Source organism: Haemorhous mexicanus, chromosome 12, assembly GCF_027477595.1.
Source record: "Haemorhous mexicanus isolate bHaeMex1 chromosome 12, bHaeMex1.pri, whole genome shotgun sequence".
NCBI lineage: Eukaryota > Metazoa > Chordata > Aves > Passeriformes > Fringillidae > Haemorhous > Haemorhous mexicanus.
The window spans coordinates 8,512,094-8,531,715 of NC_082352.1; the positions used below are offsets into that span (position 1 = coordinate 8,512,094).

Here is a 19,622-nt window from a genome sequence, read left to right on the forward strand (position 1 = left end):
ATTTAGGATCCAGATGCTGCTTGTGTTTACAGGATGTGTATGGACCAGTGATGAGATAGTCCTCCTTTGCAGCTGGGATTGAGTCCCTGTCTGTTCACCAGCTGTTATTGAAGTAATTCATGTACTTCTGGCCTGTCTAATCAATCAGGTGATGTCTTGCACACTGTTGATTTTGGAATTGTATTTGTTCATTCCTTGGAGCTTAAGCCCTATGGAATCAGAAAATACGTAGCTCTGGGAGCAGAGTGTGTGGCTGTCAGGCAAGTACTTCTTTATTGCCACAGAAATCCTGTGCCTTCAGAAATCCTCCTGCCTTCAGAAATCACCATGGATCTGTTTAAACATGTAACACAAAAGGGAGAAGAACTGATATGTGAAAATAATTGACTGATTTGTGGTAAAAGTTAGGACAATGAGAAGATACCTTGTTGCAGTTTGGTTTTATTTGGCAGGTTTATTGTTTGATTTGTGGTTTAGTAGTCCTTTTGGGTTTTTTCTTCCCCTGTTTTCGAGTGACACAGACCTGCCTTTGTTATTCAATTGAACCAGGTGTGGGTTTTTCTGTTGTTACTTAGCTACTTCCCTACCAAGTTTCAAACTCCCTCCCCCTCTGCATCTCCTATCCCAAGCGGTTTTCCTCCCTTGAAATCCTTCACTGGTTTAGACATTGTATTCCCTGCCTTGTGTTCCAGCCCCAGTTCTCCCGATTAGTTGAACATTGTATCCTCCCTTGAGACCTGCTCCCCTTTATAAGCTGTTGTTTGCCCCCAGTTCAGCGCCTGGGACCCCGGGACGCAGGGAGTTTACCATCAAATAAAGTAACCCAGTGCCCCCCAGGCCCGTGCTGTGGCCTTTTGTTCCGTGTTTCGCCTCCACTGGTAGCTGGGATTTTGCGGAGCCCCGAAAGAAGGGGACTGTTGCCCCCCCCCCACTGTCACCATCTACCTGGGACGTGTGACAATACCTGATAGTTTAGTCAATTATAATCTGCTAGCTGGGGCAGAGTAAAGCTCTGTCTTTTTCCCAGAGCTGTGTGTGATGCTGAACACAGATGGGAATTGCTCAGGCCAACAGGAATTTACTGAAGAATTTGATTCTGTAGAATCTCTGAATTTGTTATAAACCCATTGTTTTTCTGGTCTGACATGTGATTTCATTGCCATTTCCAGTAAACTTCAGCAATTCCTGTAAGGGGCAGTTTTCTGAGACTCAAAAGTGAAAGCATTTACTATTTCCTGTGTTTTTTTTCTTAAAAACTAGGGATTTGTTCTCCTCATATTCATTTAGCCGCTGGGTTTAGTCTCATTTGCAGTGGTCAGAAGATAACTTTAAAAATTCCTTTGCAGGATTTGGAGATACCAGGATACCAATCTGTGTTTAATGAGATGAGTTTTTATGTTTTTGCAACGAGTCAGGGAAAACATCTTTAATTTTCAGGCTTAGCTGAGATTTTGAAGATATCACCACCGTGTGTTGTGCTCAGTACCTCTACAGGAGAAGACCAGGCTGTAAAGGTAGGATTTTCAGAAAGTGATGGTTTAGCCGCCAGATGCTGCTCATGCTTACAGAATGTGTAGGGACCAGTGATGAGATAGTCCTCCTCTGCAGATGGACTCAGTATCTTGAGTCCCTGCCTGTCCACCAGCTGTTATTGAAATTATTGATGGATTTCTGGCCTGTTCAGTCAATCAGGTGATGTTGTCGTGCACACTGTTGCTTGTGAAGTTGTGTTCTTTAGTCTGTCCCAGTGTCTGAGTACCTTGTGTTTGGAATTCCGCCAGTGCTGTTCTCCTATTTCTTATAAAAGGTTGCAGTTCACAGAGAGCTGTCACTGCAGAGTTGAGAGAGAAGAAATTGTCACATTCTTGTTCATCACCATCTGGTGTCCACCATGATACGGACAGGCACAGGTAAGAAGACTTATCTCTGGATCTTCCCAGTGGGTTTGGAATGTGCTGTGGGGGTGGGATCTTGTGCTGTGTACATGCCCGTGGCAGAGATGTTCCCTCAGTCCCCTCCATGAGAAGCTGTAAGGAGCAGTGAGGACAGCTTGGGGCAGGCTGGGTGCTGGTGGGAATGTCTGCTGTGTGGGCATTTGGAAGAGGCTCCTTTTTCCCTGAGTGGGATAGTGAGGGCAGGGATAGAAGGGCTTTTGCTTGTCTGAAGTCACCATTTGGTGAAGGGGGAAGTAGGCTGATGAGATGGGAATGTTAACCTGGGAACAGCTGAAATGAGGTTCCCACCACTGAGTTACCTGGAAACCCTTGTCAGTTATTTGTATTAGCAGGACTTTCAGTGAGTTGGGTATGATGTTGTTTTAATTCTTTCTATGGCATTTTTCTTCTTAAGAAAACCGTACAGGAGTGTCAGGTGTTAGAGGTTTGCAGCTGTAGAGCTTTATAAGCCTTTTCTTTGATTTCCTGAGTAAGCTGGCTGGCTGCTGACAGTTGTTTTTTTGGTAGGGGCTGCTTATCCTGATAGAAGGTTAAATGCTTTTGTGGTGTCTCTGTGCTGCAACGTGTTAGTGTATTGTCAAAATATCCTTTAATGGCCTGGAGTGTGTGGTTGAATAAATACCAGCTCACTGAAAATTTACCTGATTGATCATCTTGATTCCTAATTAAATTTTTTCAAGGAATTCTGTGTGCTAATAGCACATTTCTGTATGCAAAATGTAGGAATCTGGGATTACTTTACATGTTAGGACATGGTTTATGTTTCAGTGGCTCCCACTACTGCTCTGTATGTACAGTTTAAAAAGAAATCCTTGTATTTGCTGTGCCTCAGGTACTGTGTTCACTAATGTTCTCTGCAGGACTTAAATTATAGTGAATATGACAAGAGATCATCAAGAGTTTGGAGAAAATGAGTTCTCCTTGTGAAGTCTTTGAGTGTTTGGAGTGTGATGCTCACATCCAGAATTAAGCAGGACCCACTCTGCTATGCCAAGAACCTTGTTCAGTCAAGCCAAAAGAGCCCAAATAAATGTTAATATTGCAAATGGCAGTATCCTCTGGGGGAGTTGGGGGGGAGTGAAATGATCAGTAATTTAGTATGGAGAAACTACTTTCAGTTTCTGGAGTCCCGGTAAGTTTCTGCTTTATCTTGAGGCTGATTAATTTGCTTGCCAATAATTTGTATACCACCAGCCAACAGTGTTACTACCACTTTGCTTATAGCCTGGCTCTTTTTTAGCTTTAAGTCAACTGCACTTCGAAGTTTGATATTGAGGAATGTTTTATTTATCCAGAGAAACCAAGGGTAGCAGGTCCCCTTTGCAATGTGTGGTAGGTACAGTTTGTAGTATTTGGGAGGGGACCTGGGGCCAAGCCTCATCCCTAGTGAGCTCCAACTGCATAGAATAGGTGAATAGCACTGAAGGCAACGAGCCATGTAGTGCCCAGCTGCAGTGACCAATCACAGACTGGTACAGAGGGCACAGGTGTAAGGCATGTAGCGTGGAAGGGTATAAAAGGTTCTGTTGAGGGAATAGAAGGGGCAGATGCTTGAAGCCTTCTCAATTTGTCTGGTGTTATTTTGTGTATCATGCCAGTCTCCAAAGAAAGGTATGCTGACAGCGACGCTGTGGCCGGTGTAGCTGTACAGGAAGGTCCAGCCACAGACAGAGCCCAGTATGACGCCTGCGAGAAGGAGTATCCACTGTCTGCTCAGGACCTGAACGATCCTCAATTCACGACTACAGGTGAGCCTCTTGAGACACAATGGGGACCAACTTATTAAGTGAAGGACAGCTTGTTTTATCTACATGGACAGCTTTGTTGGAAAGAAAAGGCATTGAGAGTACTGACTACGCCCTTCGTAGTGTTTTACCCTGGGAAAAGTCACCAGATTTTGAGAGTGATGCAAGTACTGCTTTTAGTGTCAGAACATGGCAAGAAGTTGGGGCAAGTCTATGAGATGTGGTATCCAAAGGGGACAAGGTGGCTGCAGATTTGGCTACCACCTGGAGATTGCTCTACGAGATTTTAAACGAATGGAAAAGAGAGCTGGAGGTGGAAGAGGAATCGGAGCCTGAGAGCTTGCAGAACTGAGCAGGTGGACCAAGGGCTGTAGCAACGGTAGTTGCCTTCGCAAGTTGTCTGGTGTTATTTTGTGTATCATGACTGTCTGGACTGTGTCACCTTTGCCATGTCACTGTGAGGACACCTTGCAGTATTGGCCCTGTGGAGGGTGGTAGTGCAGGTGACTTTGGGCAGCCAGCTTCAACCCAGTGCTGGAACCTGGTGCTGCAGCTGTGGGCATGTCTGCTCACAAAACATCATTGCACATCTGGTACAATTGGATTGCTTTAGGAAATTGTAGCACTGCCTCAGTCTGAGGGGGCAAAGCTGATTATCTTAACATCAGGGAGAGCCCTGGGTTGTCAGCTCTCCCAGATGTGTTGTCCCACCCATGCTGCCAAGCCTTCAACCTGGAGGGCTTTGTGTGGGACATGGACTGAATTTAGCCCAGAAAGGAGAAGCAAATTGTTTTCAGCGCTTTGGGTTAGTGTGAGACATGGCACGGAGGTGAAGCTCAAGCACAAATCAGTGTCTGAGAGGAGGGAGTGAATGCTGCAGCACCTCAGCCTGCTGGGGGCTGCTCTGAATGGCACTCTGCGTGGAAAGCTGCTCACCTTTGGTTAGAAAGGTGAAAACAAACACTTAATTGTCTCTTTTTCCAGGCCTGGCAGTGGGAGCTGTTCCAGCAGTATCTTTTGGGGGTTTTCCCCACTGCTCTAGGACAGGCAGGACAGCCATTTGTTCATTCCTTGGAGCTTGAGCCCTATGGAAAGAGAGAATCTGTAACTCTGGGAGCAGAGTGTGTGGCTCTGCTGTCACTGACCACACACTCTGCCACTCTGAGCCACTGCTGGGTCAGCAGCCTGCCAAGAGCCAAAAAGCAGCAGTGGTAAAATGGTGAACTTGGATCTTTCCTTGAGACTGGCACAAAGATGAATGAAGCACTGAGAGAAATCAACTATTTTACAGATTTCCTGCTGTGTCTCTTTGCAGCTATGGAGCATATGTGGTCCCTTCCAAAAACTCAGACCCTTCTTCAGGGTCAGCAGTGCTTGGATCCTGCAGTGCCATGGATGATTTGCAGTCAGCCATTTTAGTGTAAAGGAAATCTTTCTCTGTTGCAGTAGTTAATTTTTAATATGAAAAATAGTGAGATACAACTCCACTTTCACTTTGCACTGAGGAGATTTGTTCAAGAAATACTCTGAAACAGGTTGGCCTGGGCTGAAAAAGTATTGCACACACTCTGGGATTAGAGGTTTTCTAGTGTCTGAAAAAACCCCAAATGCTCATCTGTTCTATAGTGCTGACATTACAGGTACAACGAGAAAACTACATTTTTTTGTGTGTATTATTTTATTTTTAATCCCATTGAATACTTTTTTGTTTGTTTTTACTTATCCCTGGAAGCCCTTTCCTCAGCTGGTGTGCAGAGTGGGCAGTTACTAGTTACACTAGGGTTTTGTTCCACACAAATTCCTTTAGCAGCTCTGTTTAGTCTTGGATGCAATGGTGCGAAGATAAATTAAGACATTTTTTGCAGAATCTGTAGAGGCAGAGGTGAAACCCAGTGCTGAAGATGTGATGGAGCTTCTCATCCACATTGCCACAGTGACGGGCTTGAAAGCTGCTTACAGACATTCTTCCCGGGGAGCAGCAGTGGCAAGTCCATTTATCATTGCTGGGGGGCTGCTGCTTGGCCCAGTTGGAATTTTTATAGGTAAGTGTGCTTTGCTTTAGGAACAAGAGGGTGGTTAAATCTCTGAGTGAAGAAATGAGGAGGTGTGGCTTGAAGGAGGGGGACATTCAGTGTTGAGATTTCCTGTTGCCATGGGGGTGAGGCTGAATTAGCCTTATAATGGGGTAGGATCATTTCTCACTAAAAATGATCCTTATTTCTTTAATTTAAAAGTTCCTGGTACCCATGTCCTGATCAACTTGAATCTCTGCTGGGATTCTTCCCTGTCACTTTGCTTTTCTTCTTGTTGCAGAAAATTACAGAAATGTCAAAGTCTAATAGTACAGAATTGTTTCTCCTCTGTAACTCTGGAATTAGGAGTTGAATAGTTTGAAAGCTGCCTTGTTGCTGAAGGCATGTGGGCCCTGGCCCATGAATGTTGAGCAATTGAATGTCCTGTGAGCAGGAATTTCACAGGCTTACTGGTTCTGGGGTGAATTGCAGTGTGCCTCTGTCAGGGTGAGTTACAAAAACAAGCAAATAATTTGTGAGGAGTGATAATAGAAAATGCAAAGTGAAGCTGTGCATTTATTCCTAGTACAGGTACAAAACTTAATTGCTGGAACAATATGTTGACAAATGTATGACTGAAGTTATCAGGAACAAAGAAGGGAAATTAAGCTTTTGTAAGGAATTTGTAAGCTTAAAATCTGAAGTAAAGGTAATAATGTAAGTGGCCTCATTCTTGAGTGAGATGGAGAGAAATACTGAAGTTATTAATGGATGCATTTTCTCTTTTAAGTGTTTGTTTAAGCTTTCAAATTGTCTCAAGTCAAGCTTGATGTTCTTTCACCACTGAAGAAAGCACTGGAACAAGTATACCTATTACTTTATACTGAAAGTACACATTAATAAACATAAATAATAAGAGTAATAAGTACTAACTAAGCTATGAGCCAAAGCTCAATTACAGTGCAACTAAATCACAACCCTCTCATTTAACTTTTAAAATGGGAGAGGTAAATAAGCCAGAAAAGTTTAGAACAGTTAGAGAAGACACTTGCAATCAAGTGCACCTTGCTCAGACAGCCAGGATAGGTGTGGGACTGGGTGGCAGGGGGTGTGGGTTTGTGGCTTGGGGGAGAAAGTGTGATTGTGAAACAAATCTTGTCTCAATGGACAAGGAGCTTAGATATCAATGCTTCTAGTGGCTTTTGCATTAAGTGCCCCTAAATCAGTTATTGATGTTCTCATAAAAATCCCTTGAAGATGAATTCAGCCGTCGGAGGCTTTCAGGTATTTCTGTGCTGTCATGGGGAAAATTGCTAACTGAGTAAAAGCTGCAAACTACATCCCTGTGAGTGCCCAGATGACTTTTTAGGAACAGTCTCTGGGGGTGGCAATTTTGGTGGCAGGGTCAGTTCTGCCACCTCTCCATTGGGAGGGTTCTCTCTGTCTCTCCTTTCTGCCTTCATTCCATCTGTCCATCCATCCCAGGCCGTGTGTGCTCTGGGCAGTGCTGCCCTGTGGATTGCTGTGCTGCACTCACACTGCTGTTGGAGGGCAGCCCTGCAGGGCTGCTGGGCTGCTTTCTCAGCAGGCACATCAGCTGGAGATCCATCCCTCTGCTGGTATCCTGATAAGCTGGGACCTTCCACTTGCCCCAGCATGTCCTGTCCACCTGGGGAGGGTGTGGTGTGCCCATGGCAGGAGAAAGCCTGGATGTGTCTGATGGGCTTGGTCTCTGACATCTGCAGAGGTGGGCTTCAGGTGTGTTGGACACTGCAGTGTGTGACTCCTAAAGAACCAGAAAGCTCTGACCAGTCTGGGAGTATCTAGTAAGAGATTGTGCCACTGCTGAGGCAGTTGTTGGTCTGGTGTTTTCCTTTGGCAAGGTTTTATTTAGCAGTAGAGCTCACCCTAAGGGAGTGTCCCAGGGGGTGTTTTGGTTCTGGTTTCTAGCTTGAAGCTATTAGTATTGATTGTTCAAAGGGTTACTTTATGATTGCTGTGTTTTTAAAGAGCTTTTAAAATCCTTTGTGATGCTTTGAATACTTTGTATAAAGCAGACACATACACAACTCTGTGTTGATTTCTAATCAAGGTGGGAATATTGTTGGTGAAGGCTGTGGACAGAATTCCAGGCTTTAACATTAACTGGTAAGGAGTAATGATTCATTCTGTTTCCTAGGAGGAGCAGTGGGTGGTTTCATTGGATGGATGATTTCTGAAGATTTCAAGCCTGTCCCTCAGATTTTAATGAAAATGCCTGCTGCTGAGAAGAAGAAGCTCTGTGCTGAAGCCATGGCTGCTCTCAAGAACGTAAAATTGCGTAAGAGTGATGCTTCTTACCTGATTAAACTTGTAATGTCAAATGTTCCTATCCTAGACAAGATATTAGGAGTGCTGACCAATTTCATTACCAAAAAGCTAGAAGCGAAACCAAAGTATAGAAAATAACGCTCTACAGAGCAGGATTTTTATGCTGGAATGCATTTTACTCCCATAGTTATGAATCTTTAACACAACAATTGCTAGTTATGAGTACTAATTACAAATATATGCTGATCTAAGTAATTTTGGGGTGTTTGGGTTTAGTATTTGGGGTTTTAAAATTTTTATAATTATTATCATTTTTAATTTGTGTGGATTTGTAAGGATAGTATGAAATTACAGCATTATCCTGACACTGACTTGATATGTAATTTTGGATTGCCCTGCAATCGAATTCAAATTGCTGAAGGGAATCATGCTGCTCTTAGGCTAATGTGTCACTTGTGAAAATTTTCAAAATCATTTTGTTTTATTTTGGAGACTTGACTCTGTTTAAGTGCTTTATTTACTTTTTCCCTGTGAATGACACACAAGGTGCCAAAGTAGCTGGGGCACTGAAGAATTTTACCTGTTGTTTGTTTCAGCCCTGCAAAGGAAAGTTTTATAAGGAAGTAAATTACTGTGAACTCAAAAGACTCAGTCCATATTTTGTCACTTTTTTATTGTAATTCTTGAGTTATCCTTTATGTAAGAAGTGAAGCAAATACTTAAACAAGATTTCAAGTAGCAGGAAAACAAACTATGAACACTCAATTCAGTTTTCCCCAGGCTTCTGTGCCCTAGGATGGGAAGGTGGGACATTAAAAAATGGGGAGCTGAATCTGCCAGTTTTATATGAGCCCCAGGATGAAGGTTGTCATTTGAGCCTTGGTTTCTGGACTGAGTCTGTACAGCTGGTCCTGTGTTTTCATTAAAATCTTAATAAGAAACCTCCTAGTGATCTGTGTGTTGCTTTAAATGAAAGGAACACTTTGGGAGCTGAGGCAGGCCTGCAGTGGGCAGCCAGCAGCTGGCAGCAGCAGCGCTGCTGGGCTGGGGTGATGTGCCAGCTGCATTGTTACTGTCAGCACCAAATGCTGTGGGGCTGAGTGTCCTGGCCAGTTGGTCACATTGGGTTTCATAAGACAAGTTTGTAGGTAGGAAAATGGGCAGGTGTGCCTTCTTTTTATGTATAGACACAACTGAAACTGTTCTGCCAAGTTCATTTTTTTGCCGAAAATAAAGATCTATCTGTTTGTGTGTGTGTGAGATGAGATTTTTGTAAGGTTAAAAGGTAAAGTTTTAAACTCATTAGCTGTTGTTGTATGTATTTGATTAATTTACTTCTGCAGGTACCATTTGCCTTTGATATATTTAGTGGCATGCAGGGCAGTGATTGTTCTTAGCATTTGATAACACTTTTTCGGTGATGTGAGAAGGAGGTGGAAAAGAATGGTAAGTGGACACTCCTAACCTTGTCTGAGTTTCATAATGCCATGCCTGAAATCAGCTGGGTTTCCATTTCATTGGCAGATTATACACACTACAACTTTTAAAACATTTTACAAACGATATCCACTTCAAAATACTAATTTTTATTAATCCAGTCACTTTTATTTGTAATTTTCTGGTTTTTCACAAATTAAATTCAGTCTTTCCAAAACAACACGCTGCTAGCAGTGGCAGATGATTGAATGATCCAGTGGGATGGAGTTGGCATCCTATGCTCAGCTGATCAAACCCAGAATGAACAGAGCTGACAACTGATTGTAAAGCAGGCCATAGGAAAAATGGGGGTTCCAGTTCATCTCCAATAGTGTTTGGTATTTAAACAGACCTTTACCAAGTTTCACTGGTTTCAGACAACAATATCATGACCCCCATTTCACAGGTATTCATAAATGTGGGCCCCAACGTAGGTTGTGATTTGATTTTTATCACTTGTATCAGTGTAATAGACATGGATGGAGTTTAGATCATTTTACTCTGGTCCTCTGCTCTCCTGTGATACTCTAGGAGTGTTCTTTGAAATGCCTTTTATTATACCCTTAGAAATTGTAAACCAATTGTAACTACACTCTTTGCCTTCACTGTGGTATAAAAGGGGCATGTGTTAGATGGATGCCAGCAGAACTCAGGTCCCAGTAGTTCAGAGTTCTCTACAGAGCAGTCCTAGCTCATGTCAAACCTCACTGCTGCTCAGCTCCTCAGAAGCTTTATGCCACAGAGGAGCATGCTCTTAGTCATTACAATAAATTTAAACTTCTAGAGGTTTTCAGATGACTGGAGTAGAACCAGAAGAAAGGAATTTAATTCTGTTTGTTCTCTGTATCTTTAATTAACAGATTTGATGCTCTTGGAGCTCCTTGGAAGGTGGCAGGTTTTCAAAGTGGTAGCAGTAGGTTTGCAAACTGGTCTGCAACACATTTCACTGCTGGCAATGGAAGAACAGAGAGAGCTCAATGCTCATCTCATGTGAGTTTGGACTTGAGACAATGAGGAAATGACCACTCCTCTTGGACACCCTGATGTTAATTACTGAGGGAAAATGAGCATGGCAGCCACAAAGATTTTGTTGTTTGTGTTTCAGTGGTTTCTAACAGTTTATATTGCTGAATGCTGCAGGAAGAGCAAATTGTACCTTTAGTGCTCTGACTGCAGCCCCATTGCTGTCATACTGAGGTTACCATGATATTGGTCTGTAGCCTTGAGTGGGAATTTGGGCAAGTTAAAAGCACCCTTCAGCAGATTTGATCATCTGAGGGAGCAGAGAAGCTGTGCAAGAATGCTTTAATATCCATCTGTTGCTGCTCTTTGGTAGAGACATGGCTGTCCACCACTGCAGCCCTTGCTGGTGCTGGAAACAGCCACAGGCAGGGGATGGCATCTTCTGAAATCCATTCCAGCTGCATAATGTGCAGGCTGAGTGTGAGGCACAGCCATTGCCTGGGAAACGAGGTAACACAGTGCCAGCAGCTTTGGGAAGCAGCTGAAAGAGTCACTATGGGGAGATGTACATATCTATATAAAGCCATCTGTGATGCTGCTTATTAACCTGGTTTGGTTGTAGATGTGACAGAATCAAGCTAAGTTTTCACTGGCAGATAGTGTACTTTTAGTTAAAACTTTTTATTTTTTTAATTTGGGGTTTTTTAAGCTTTCTGATTTCAAAATAGGAAGCAACACAAAGTGTTCTGTTAGCAAGAACAGGGAATATACATGCTTCTTTAAAAGGCAGTCCTGAATTCAGTTACAGACTAGTAAATGAGATGTGCCATCTAGTGGCAATTAGATTAATTCTTAAACTCAGCCTCTCAAGGCTGCCTCAGTATCTGGATAACACGGTTAGTTAGTTACCTTTTTCTATGAAAAGTAAGGTCGCATTCTTTTTTTGCTCTTACTCTGTCAAATTTCTAGCTTTAATGAATTTGTATTAGACTAAAAATATCAGCCCAGCTACAGCCTAGACTCAAATTTATATGCATTCCCTGCAGAAGTTGGCTCTTTGGTGATTATCATATGTGAGCTGTGACAGCACAAATATTTACTGCAGCTGCATGTCACATTTAATTATAGTGAGAAAATACAGAATCAGGCAGAGGAGGGCAGTTTCCTTCTTGATTACTGAGGGACAAGTGGATTGTGTGAGCTGAGCAGCAGCTGGTTTGCAAAGGCAGATTGTGCACAGTGGAATTGACAAGCCAGTGAGGAGCTTGTTACCTGCAGGGCTGCATTTCTTGGTGCCCCACAAAGGAGGGTGGTTCTTGGCTCAGCCTGTTCACATCGTATTTGTCACATCATCTCCCACCTCTTAGGTAGTATGAAAAGTAACAGGGACTGGCATTCCCTGGGCAGCTTTTCCACGTCAGCCTCTCTCCTTGCGGGGCTGCACACCCGCACCTGCAGAGGGCTTTGCTGGGCAGAGCATTCCCAGAGGAGCTGCTCCGCAGGGCTGCTGGCAGGAGCTGCTGTGCTGTCCCCGTGCAGGGCACACACGCGTGTCGCTGTCCCTCCTGCCCAGGTGCTGCGCTGTCCCCGAGCAGGGCACACATGCGTGTCCCTGTCCCTCCTGCCCAGGTGCTGCGCTGTCCCCGAGCAGGGCACACACGCGTGTCCCTGTCCCTCCTGCCCAGGTGCTGTGCTGTCCCCGAGCAGGGCACACACGCGTGTCCCTGTCCCTCCTGCCCAGGAGCTGCTGTGCTGTCCCCGAGCAGGGCACACACGCGTGTCCCTGTCCCTCCTGCCCAGGTGCTGTGCTGTCCCCGAGCAGGGCACACACACGTGTCGCTGTCCCTCCTGCCCAGGTGCTGTGCTGTCCCCGAGCAGGGCACACACGCGTGTCCCTGTCCCTCCTGCCCAGGTGCTGCGTTGTCCCCGAGCAGGGCACACACGCGTGTCGCTGTCCCTCCTGCCCAGGGCAGCCTGGGCTGGGCTCCCCGGGGCTGCTCTGCCCTGCCTGAGCAGGCTGGGGAGCGGCTCTGTGCCTGAGCACTGTGTAAGGGGGCTGAACGTTCTCCTGCAGCAGTGCTTTGCTGATGGGGACACTCACCCAGCTTCCCCAGCAGCTGCTGGGGTGTGCGGGGGTGAGGGCAGCTCCCAGCTGGTGGCGGGTGCTGTGTGAGCTCAGTGACAGTGACTGGGGTGTGATATTCCAGCATGTTGTCGGTGTTTGATTGTTACTCAGCCTAATCTCAGGTGGTTCTAGCAGCATGGGGTGTGCTACCATGTGCTTGCAGGCTGCTGTGCCCTGGCAGAGCTCTTGTCCCTCTCACAGGTCACAATTTACAGCTCCTGCCAAATGTGCTCCAGCAGCTGGGGCACAGGTTGGGGGGGATGACTGCCATCCCCTGCTGCCACTAACACTCATCTCTTTAAAGAGGAAACCCTGTGCTTCAGAGGCCTGGGTGGGCCAGGACAGCTGCTCTTTTGAGGCACAGCTCTTTAGCACCCATGGCATAAAGCTATTTAGACCCACAGTGTGTGTCCACGTTTCTTTCAGATGACACCTCTCTGATGACTGCAACCCAGTGGAGGTGAGCATGCCTTTTCTCACTTTGGTTGGTTTGTGGGAAATAAGGGCTACAAAACTCACTGAAAGATTATTGGAAGGGGGTTGCAACATTCAAAGTCATTAAGCAATTTGATTTTATACAGCCATACTCTCATGGCATGCCTGCTCAGAGGGTCTGGCCAGGTTTGCTCATTCACATGGAGGACGAGTCAAATCCTGACTTCATCTCCTGGTTCTTCTTGATTGTCAGTGATTAGCTAACTTTTTGGACAAATCTTTCCTTTAAGATATCTTTTATATCCTACTGCTGCTGCCTTCCTGATAGCCTTTCTGTGAGCCCCGTGGCCTGTTGGGCTGACAGGAGGACTGGTATATGTGGTTTGCTGAGAATTCTGTGCCTGTCTTGCTGTCAGTGCAGGGTCTTGGTCAGGAGCTGCCTGTGCTGTGTTCTCACCAGAGTGGGGCCCTCTGGGGCTGGACAGCAGGAGTGAATCCTCCATTTGATGGAATGGCATCCCTCACTATCCAGAGAGGCCTCCAATGAACAAATTGTTCTGGTGCTTTCACATACACACACTTCCAATCACTTATTCCAAAATTAATACTCCTGTTCAAAACTGTGTGGATTCATGTGGAGATGAGATTTTCCCGTTGTTTTTTTTTTTTCCTCACAGAATGTCAGCAGCTCCAGCAGAGCTCACTGGGGACTCAGGGGCAGGCTCAGGGTTGGATCCTGTGTAGCTGCAATGGTAGGACCTGCTGAGCTCAGTCTTCATCAGCAGTTTGGCAGTGCTGGTGCAGCCAGAGGATGTAAAAGCAATGCATTTTTCCCCCAACTAAAAGCTCTTACAGAGAAAGCAGTAGCTTAGGCTGTCACTGCTTGATCAGCTGATGTATAACTCCAGACTAATTGAGTAGCAGCCTTTCAGCTGGGTTGGAAAGCTTTTAAAAAACCAAAGGCCTTTGCATTGAAGTGAACTAAAGCTATTAGCCCCTAATTAAAACGTGAGGTTTCATCTTTACCTTTCTAGAGATCACAGAAATCTATGTATTTTTCAGGCTGTAAGCCAGAAATCAAACATTCATCATGTAATTGCAGTAAGTGTGGGCTAATACTTCTCATTAAGTGTGATTTATGAATTCCAGAAGAGCCTACGAGGTAAATATATAAAATTATTCTGAAGTCTGCAAAAATGAAGGTATTCATTTCTTTGGATGACTGTTCAGCAGGAATAAATTAATGTGAACATTACAGCTTTCTACACTCAGTACAGACACTGCATTTGGACACCTGTACCTTTGCAGTTCCCTCCGAGCCACTGCTCATCTTTCACCCCAGCTCACCCTTCAGCTGGCAGCAGGGAAAGCAGGGTGGCTTTGAGGCAAGCCCATTCTGCTGGGCCTCAGAAGATCTGTCACCTTCTCTGGCTCTTCTGCTTGTTTGCTGGGTGACCTTGAGTAACTTCCCATCTCGATCCTGAATGTGCCTTTTGTTAAACATTTTGTAATCTGTCAGTAGGAAATGATGTGTTACAGAAATGTGATAGCCCTGTTCTGTAGCTAACCAATCTCTGCTCCTGCAGTCATGACATGAGCATCAAAGAAGGAATGTAATAAATGTTAGCAGAGCTTCACAGCAATCAGGACAAAGAAGAAACTGCTAAGTTTTGAAATGTAGCTACTTTCTTTGTGGCAGGGGAGTGAAAGATCTACACTGATGTTTGACCTTAACTAATTAGACCCTGTACAGAAGTGTCTAGCAGGATGCAAATGTTTTGTGTTCCTTATTCCCTGCTCAGCTTCAGTAGGCAGGAGGGAATTAGGGTGAAATTAAATCTGTCCTGTGCTCTGACATGCTGTTTTGGAGTAGAGCCCTCTCAGATTACTTTGTACATGTAATCTGAGGACAGAATGAAGGGTTTGTTATTTCGGGATCAGTCAGTGAGATAGGATGAATAATCTTAGTAATTTTGGTTCATTCTACAAAGCTTTGAAGCTCTTATTTTTACCTGTCCCTGCTGCAGCTCCCTGAGCAGCTCCTTGTGCTGAGATCTTAAGGCAAAATAATTGAAGAATCAGAATCAGCTCCTGATCATTTACAGAGACCTGAGTGTTTGCAGTGGGAGAGACCATGGAGCCAGTGCAGGTGTTTAGCCTCACCTATACCTCCCCAGGTACCTCACAGCTGCCTCTCCTTATGAAGTGAGTAAAGCCTGTCCTGGGTGTAGGTAAACTCATTCTTCTGATATTGGTGTAGATTCCTAAAATTAGTTTTTCTTCTCACCCAGCTAGCTGTCCAATGGATATTTCCTCTCCATTTCTGCCCTCTCCCTGGCAGACAATTCTGCTTGATACTGATGGAAGTTTTCTGCAAGAAAGGAGCCCAGAGCAGCTCTGATTTTTGCCTGCTGTCTGCATTTACCCAAACCTCTCTGGCTCTACAAATCTTCCTCTTTAGGGGAAAAAAAATGAGGGGGCCATCTCACCTTTCTACCTTGATCTTCCTGGTAAATTTTAAGCCCTACATAACCAGTTTTTCAAAATCCAAATTAAAAACTTGCTCCCTTTTAGAGCAGTGAAGGATACAAAAGACACAAAAGCTGAATGTAATATTCAGGCTTGAGAGAGACGGGATGCAAGAGCAAATTCTTGGTTACTCAACAAAGCAGGGGATAGGGCAAAATGGTCCAGAAAATAGCAGATTACAGCAGAATCCTTGCTGAAGTATCAGTAGGAATCAGCTGCCTGCTCTGTGCCTGTCTGTGAGCCACAGTTCCTGCAGCAGACTTTGACCAAACTGCAGTTTATTAATGACCTGTGCAGGAACAAAGTCAGTAATAAAAGGCTAACTAGGGTGGTGGTGGCTCCTGGATCTGATTTTGCTGGCTTCCATAAAAGGGGCTGGCATGCTTTTTCCCAGCCATTCTCTCCAGGAATCTGTGTATAAAAACATTTGTTCCATAACCACAGCGAACAGCCTGGCAGCCGCCTGCATGCTTGAGGCTTTCTGCTGTCTGAAGTTTAACTCTGCAGGAGCCTGTGCTGACGCTGAGTCTAATCCTAATTTCAGACTTTCATGTCCTCAACCCGTCCCCGTGGGACTGGGGCTGCTGACAATGGCAGCAGCACATCCCTGGTGAGTGTGGGGTGAGGATCAGCCTTCACGCCGTGCCACTAATGATAAGTGCCAGTGAGGATAATAAGGAGCACTCTTGTAGTGCTTTGCACCTTCCAAGTGCTCTGCTCTTGCTAACTAATTGAGCTGCCTTGTGACAAAGGTATGTGTTTGTGTTGTGCCTAAAGTAACTGTGCTGTACTGTTATGCAACAGACCCAAATTGGAGGGTGTCTGCAGATAGCACTCAGGAAATCAATTAACCAACTGCTCACACCCCAACAACAGAGCCAGCTTCAAAGCCACCCCACCTCCTCTGGTTAGCCTTGGCTTGTCTTGGGGAACCTCGGATATTCATGGAAAGCTGCATGTGCCAAGTGTTTGATGATTTGCAGCCACACCATCTCCCAGCCCTGCCCAGAGGATGCAGTCCCAGTGCTCCTGAGTTAAAGCCAGGCACTGCTGGGCTTAGCCCAAGAGCCCAGCTCTGTGCTGCAGCTGCTGTGTTCTAGGAACAGGATTGTCCTGGTGTGGAGTGGTCGCAAAGGAAAACTAGGTCACGCTGTGCTGTGCAGCTGCAGGGAGGAATAGAGGGGATGCTCTGCTTTATCTGCAAGATTTCTAAACCTTACTGGGCAGCAAAGGCACCTTCCACAACAACCAGTGCCTGCCAGCAGCTGCAGTCATTGCCACCAGCCTGCAGTCAGCAGAACCCTGTGTGTTGGTAAGTGCCACCAAGTAACCCTGACCACACGGTGCTGACCTGTTTTCTCTCAGGAAGGGGCTTGAGGTCACTGAACAGATTTCTGACAGTGCTCAGCAGTGAGTCAGGAGGCAACTAGAAAGGTAGGACAGGTGGGAAAGGAAACCAAGAAGTAAATGTATTTAGGTCACTGAACAAACCCAGGTAGCTGCCACGTCTTGGATAGTCTGTGCAGCCTGCTTGGTCCACTGGCCAGGTTTGTCCTTTGGGAACCAAAGAGGGCATTGCAGGGCTGGGAGGGATACAGAGAAGGATAGGTCTGTATGGGAGGGCACCTGAGTGAAGAGAGATGGGCTGGTTTAAACTCTTCCACCTGGGAAAGGCACTAATGGGGGGAGATTTTGTCACAGCTGTGACTGGCCCAGAGCTGAACAGAAGGAACAATACCGTGCTGTAGAAGGCAGGGTGCACCCCCTGAACTGGCAGAGGTGAGGGGAAGTGCTCGTTCACACAGTGTGACAGGGAATTGTGGAGCTAATTGGCACAGGATGCTCCAAGTGCCAAAACAAAAATGTGTTCAGCAAGTGATTAGGCAGATTGAGAGTGAGGGCTGGTCACACCAACCAGTGCCTCCACAAGTTTCTCAGCAGGCTGACAGGAGACTAAAGCAGCAGCAGTATTGCTCTGTAGGTGCCTCTTCAATGCTGTCCCTCAGGATTTTGGATAGGTGAACCCTGGCTCTGGGTTAGGCAGACTGCTTTCATGTTCTCCCAGTTCCTGCAGTGCTGTGCCAGCACGTGTGCTGCTGTGAGTAAAACACAACGTAGGAGCTGCCAAAGCAATCACACTCTGAAAAAAGCGTGGCATTTTCTGTGTTGTACAAAAGGGGTTTCCTGTGCTAGGGAAGACCTGCCCATTTGCCTTTGTGTCTTTTATTCTGCTCAGGAGTGGAGCCTTCCTCTCCCCATGCTTTCCCATGTACAAACAAGTGATTAAGCAGAGGACCTGACCTCTCCAGGTCCATCAGTTGCTATCAGTTACTTCATGACCTCAAAATTGCAATATCAACTTAAAATTAAACCAAATGCCTTTATTACTTGTACCATAGAGGAAATGTCTTCAAGCTACCAGAACCCAAAGCACTAGGCCATATTTTAAAGAGGGAAATCTTTATTCACACCCTTTTAAAGTGGGATTTGTATTAAGATATGGTCATGCTATTGCTTTGTTTTGCAGAATCTCTCTTTTTATATATATATATACATATTTCTATATATTAAACAAGCTCCTTCTCTTCCCCTGTCTTGCTATCACTGCTAAACCTGCAGCCAGGAACTCTCCAGCTCACAGAGGTGCCTGTTGTGCAGGGCTGGTACAGCTGGGAGGGAGGTCCTGCTTGCAGCCTTGTCCCAGTGTAGCTGGATGAGCTGGCCCCAGGAAAATCCAGCCTCCAGAGGCAAATTCTGGTGGGGAGGATGAGCAGGAGGAGAAAGATCCAGTGCTCTGAGTGGGAGGCAGAGCTGGACAGGAGGTGCTGAGCCTCCAGGGAGCTGTTAAAGCCACATCTGTTCTGGAGCAGCCTGTCACAGTCTGTGTCCAGGGTGCTGTGCTGCTTGGGCAATGCCCAGCTCCTGTGCCAGCTTCCAGCAAAGGACCTTCCCCCATTTCCCAAGGGGAGCAGCATTTCTAGTGCTGGGGTCTCCCCCACTCTTCTGCACTGCCCAGATGGCTCTCCCAAAGGGTGAGTGTGCTGAAATGGGGGAAGCTCTGTGGAGCTCTGACTTGTAAGGTCTCAACCAACAAACACATCCTTTTGGATCCCTTCTGTGCCACAGCCATGGCTGGGCTTTGGCTGCTGAGTGTCCCTGAGGAGAGGGAGGCTGTCAGCTGGTGGGAGGGGTGCTTGCTTGCTGCTGCTCCAGAGGGCTGTGCTGAAAGGGCTGCCCCTGCTCCAGGGCTACACCAGCTGCATTCCAGATCCCATTTTTCTGGAGGTAACACCTCTCAAAATGTGGTATTAGAGGGAGCAGCAGCAGGACTGTTAAGTCCTGAAGCAGCCAAGTGTGACAGTCTCCATTTGTCATTGTCCCCAGATGAACAGCTCTTTGCCAGTGGATTCTGTAGAGCCTCTCATCATGAGAGCTGTCTCCTTGCAAACAGATGGCTGCAGTGTGACATCCCGAGTGCCTGTGGGACCAGCACAGACAGAGGGGCTTGCTCAGCCTGCAGGGGCTGTGTCTGCCTCCAGCCTGGTGCTGTGAGTGAACAAATGCAGCCTCACACCCTGCAGGATGGATGTGCTGACACCAGGCACCTCTGCTGAGGTTTGGGGGGAGGCATCTGCCCTGTCTGAGCCCCAGCAGGCAGCTGTGCTGCAGAGGGCCCTTGCAGCAGGGTCAGTGCACGGCAGCACTGCTGTCTCTGCTCCCCTGCACACAGCTGGGCTCGGGAGTGTCAGGAGAGCAGCTGGATGCTGCCCAGCCAGAGCAGACAGCCCTGCAGTGCTGTGAGCTCCCTGCTGCCCGGGGAGCTGTGCAGGGCAGGATGCTGGCACTGGGTGCAGGGCAGCAGGGCTGCTCAAAGGCTGTGCATATGAGAGACTTCTGGACTATGAACAGCACCTGGCTCTCAGGAGCTGCTCAGACAGGAAACAGGTGTGCTCAAGGACATTCTGGGCAGGATCTAGAGACTCAGGTCAGTTTGCCTGGAACTTGCTGCTGAGCACTCATCAAGTCAGAGGCTCTGACACAAGCCAGGGAGCTGTGACCTGGGTGCTGGTGG

General features: G+C 46.3%; 1 protein-coding gene across 2 annotated transcripts; it reads left to right on the forward strand.

Moving 5' to 3' along the window:
* The first annotated feature begins 1,243 nt into the window (after window positions 1-1,243).
* LOC132332579 (protein C19orf12 homolog) lies at window positions 1,244-8,963 on the forward strand. Of its 2 annotated transcripts, none has more exons than XM_059857017.1 (5): window positions 1,244-1,514; window positions 1,782-1,910; window positions 3,554-3,703; window positions 5,566-5,742; window positions 7,892-8,963. In XM_059857017.1, exons 2-5 carry the CDS (start codon window positions 1,892-1,894, stop codon window positions 8,158-8,160), a joined length of 615 nt encoding a protein of 204 aa, XP_059713000.1. In that variant the 5' UTR covers window positions 1,244-1,514; window positions 1,782-1,891; the 3' UTR covers window positions 8,161-8,963. The 2 variants fall into 2 exon arrangements, with proteins under 2 accessions (XP_059713000.1, XP_059712999.1); XM_059857016.1 differs by having other exon boundaries at window positions 1,245-1,514; window positions 1,808-1,910.
* Window positions 8,964-19,622: the final 10,659 nt, after the last annotated feature.

Excerpts from the sequence above, each read along its gene's own strand:
- LOC132332579 (XM_059857017.1), top strand. Across the intron at positions 3,704-5,565 it reads TCCTCAATTCACGACTACAG|AATCTGTAGAGGCAGAGGTG; the intron begins GTGAGCCTCTTG and ends CATTTTTTGCAG. Across the intron at positions 5,743-7,891 it reads CCCAGTTGGAATTTTTATAG|GAGGAGCAGTGGGTGGTTTC; the intron begins GTAAGTGTGCTT and ends TCTGTTTCCTAG.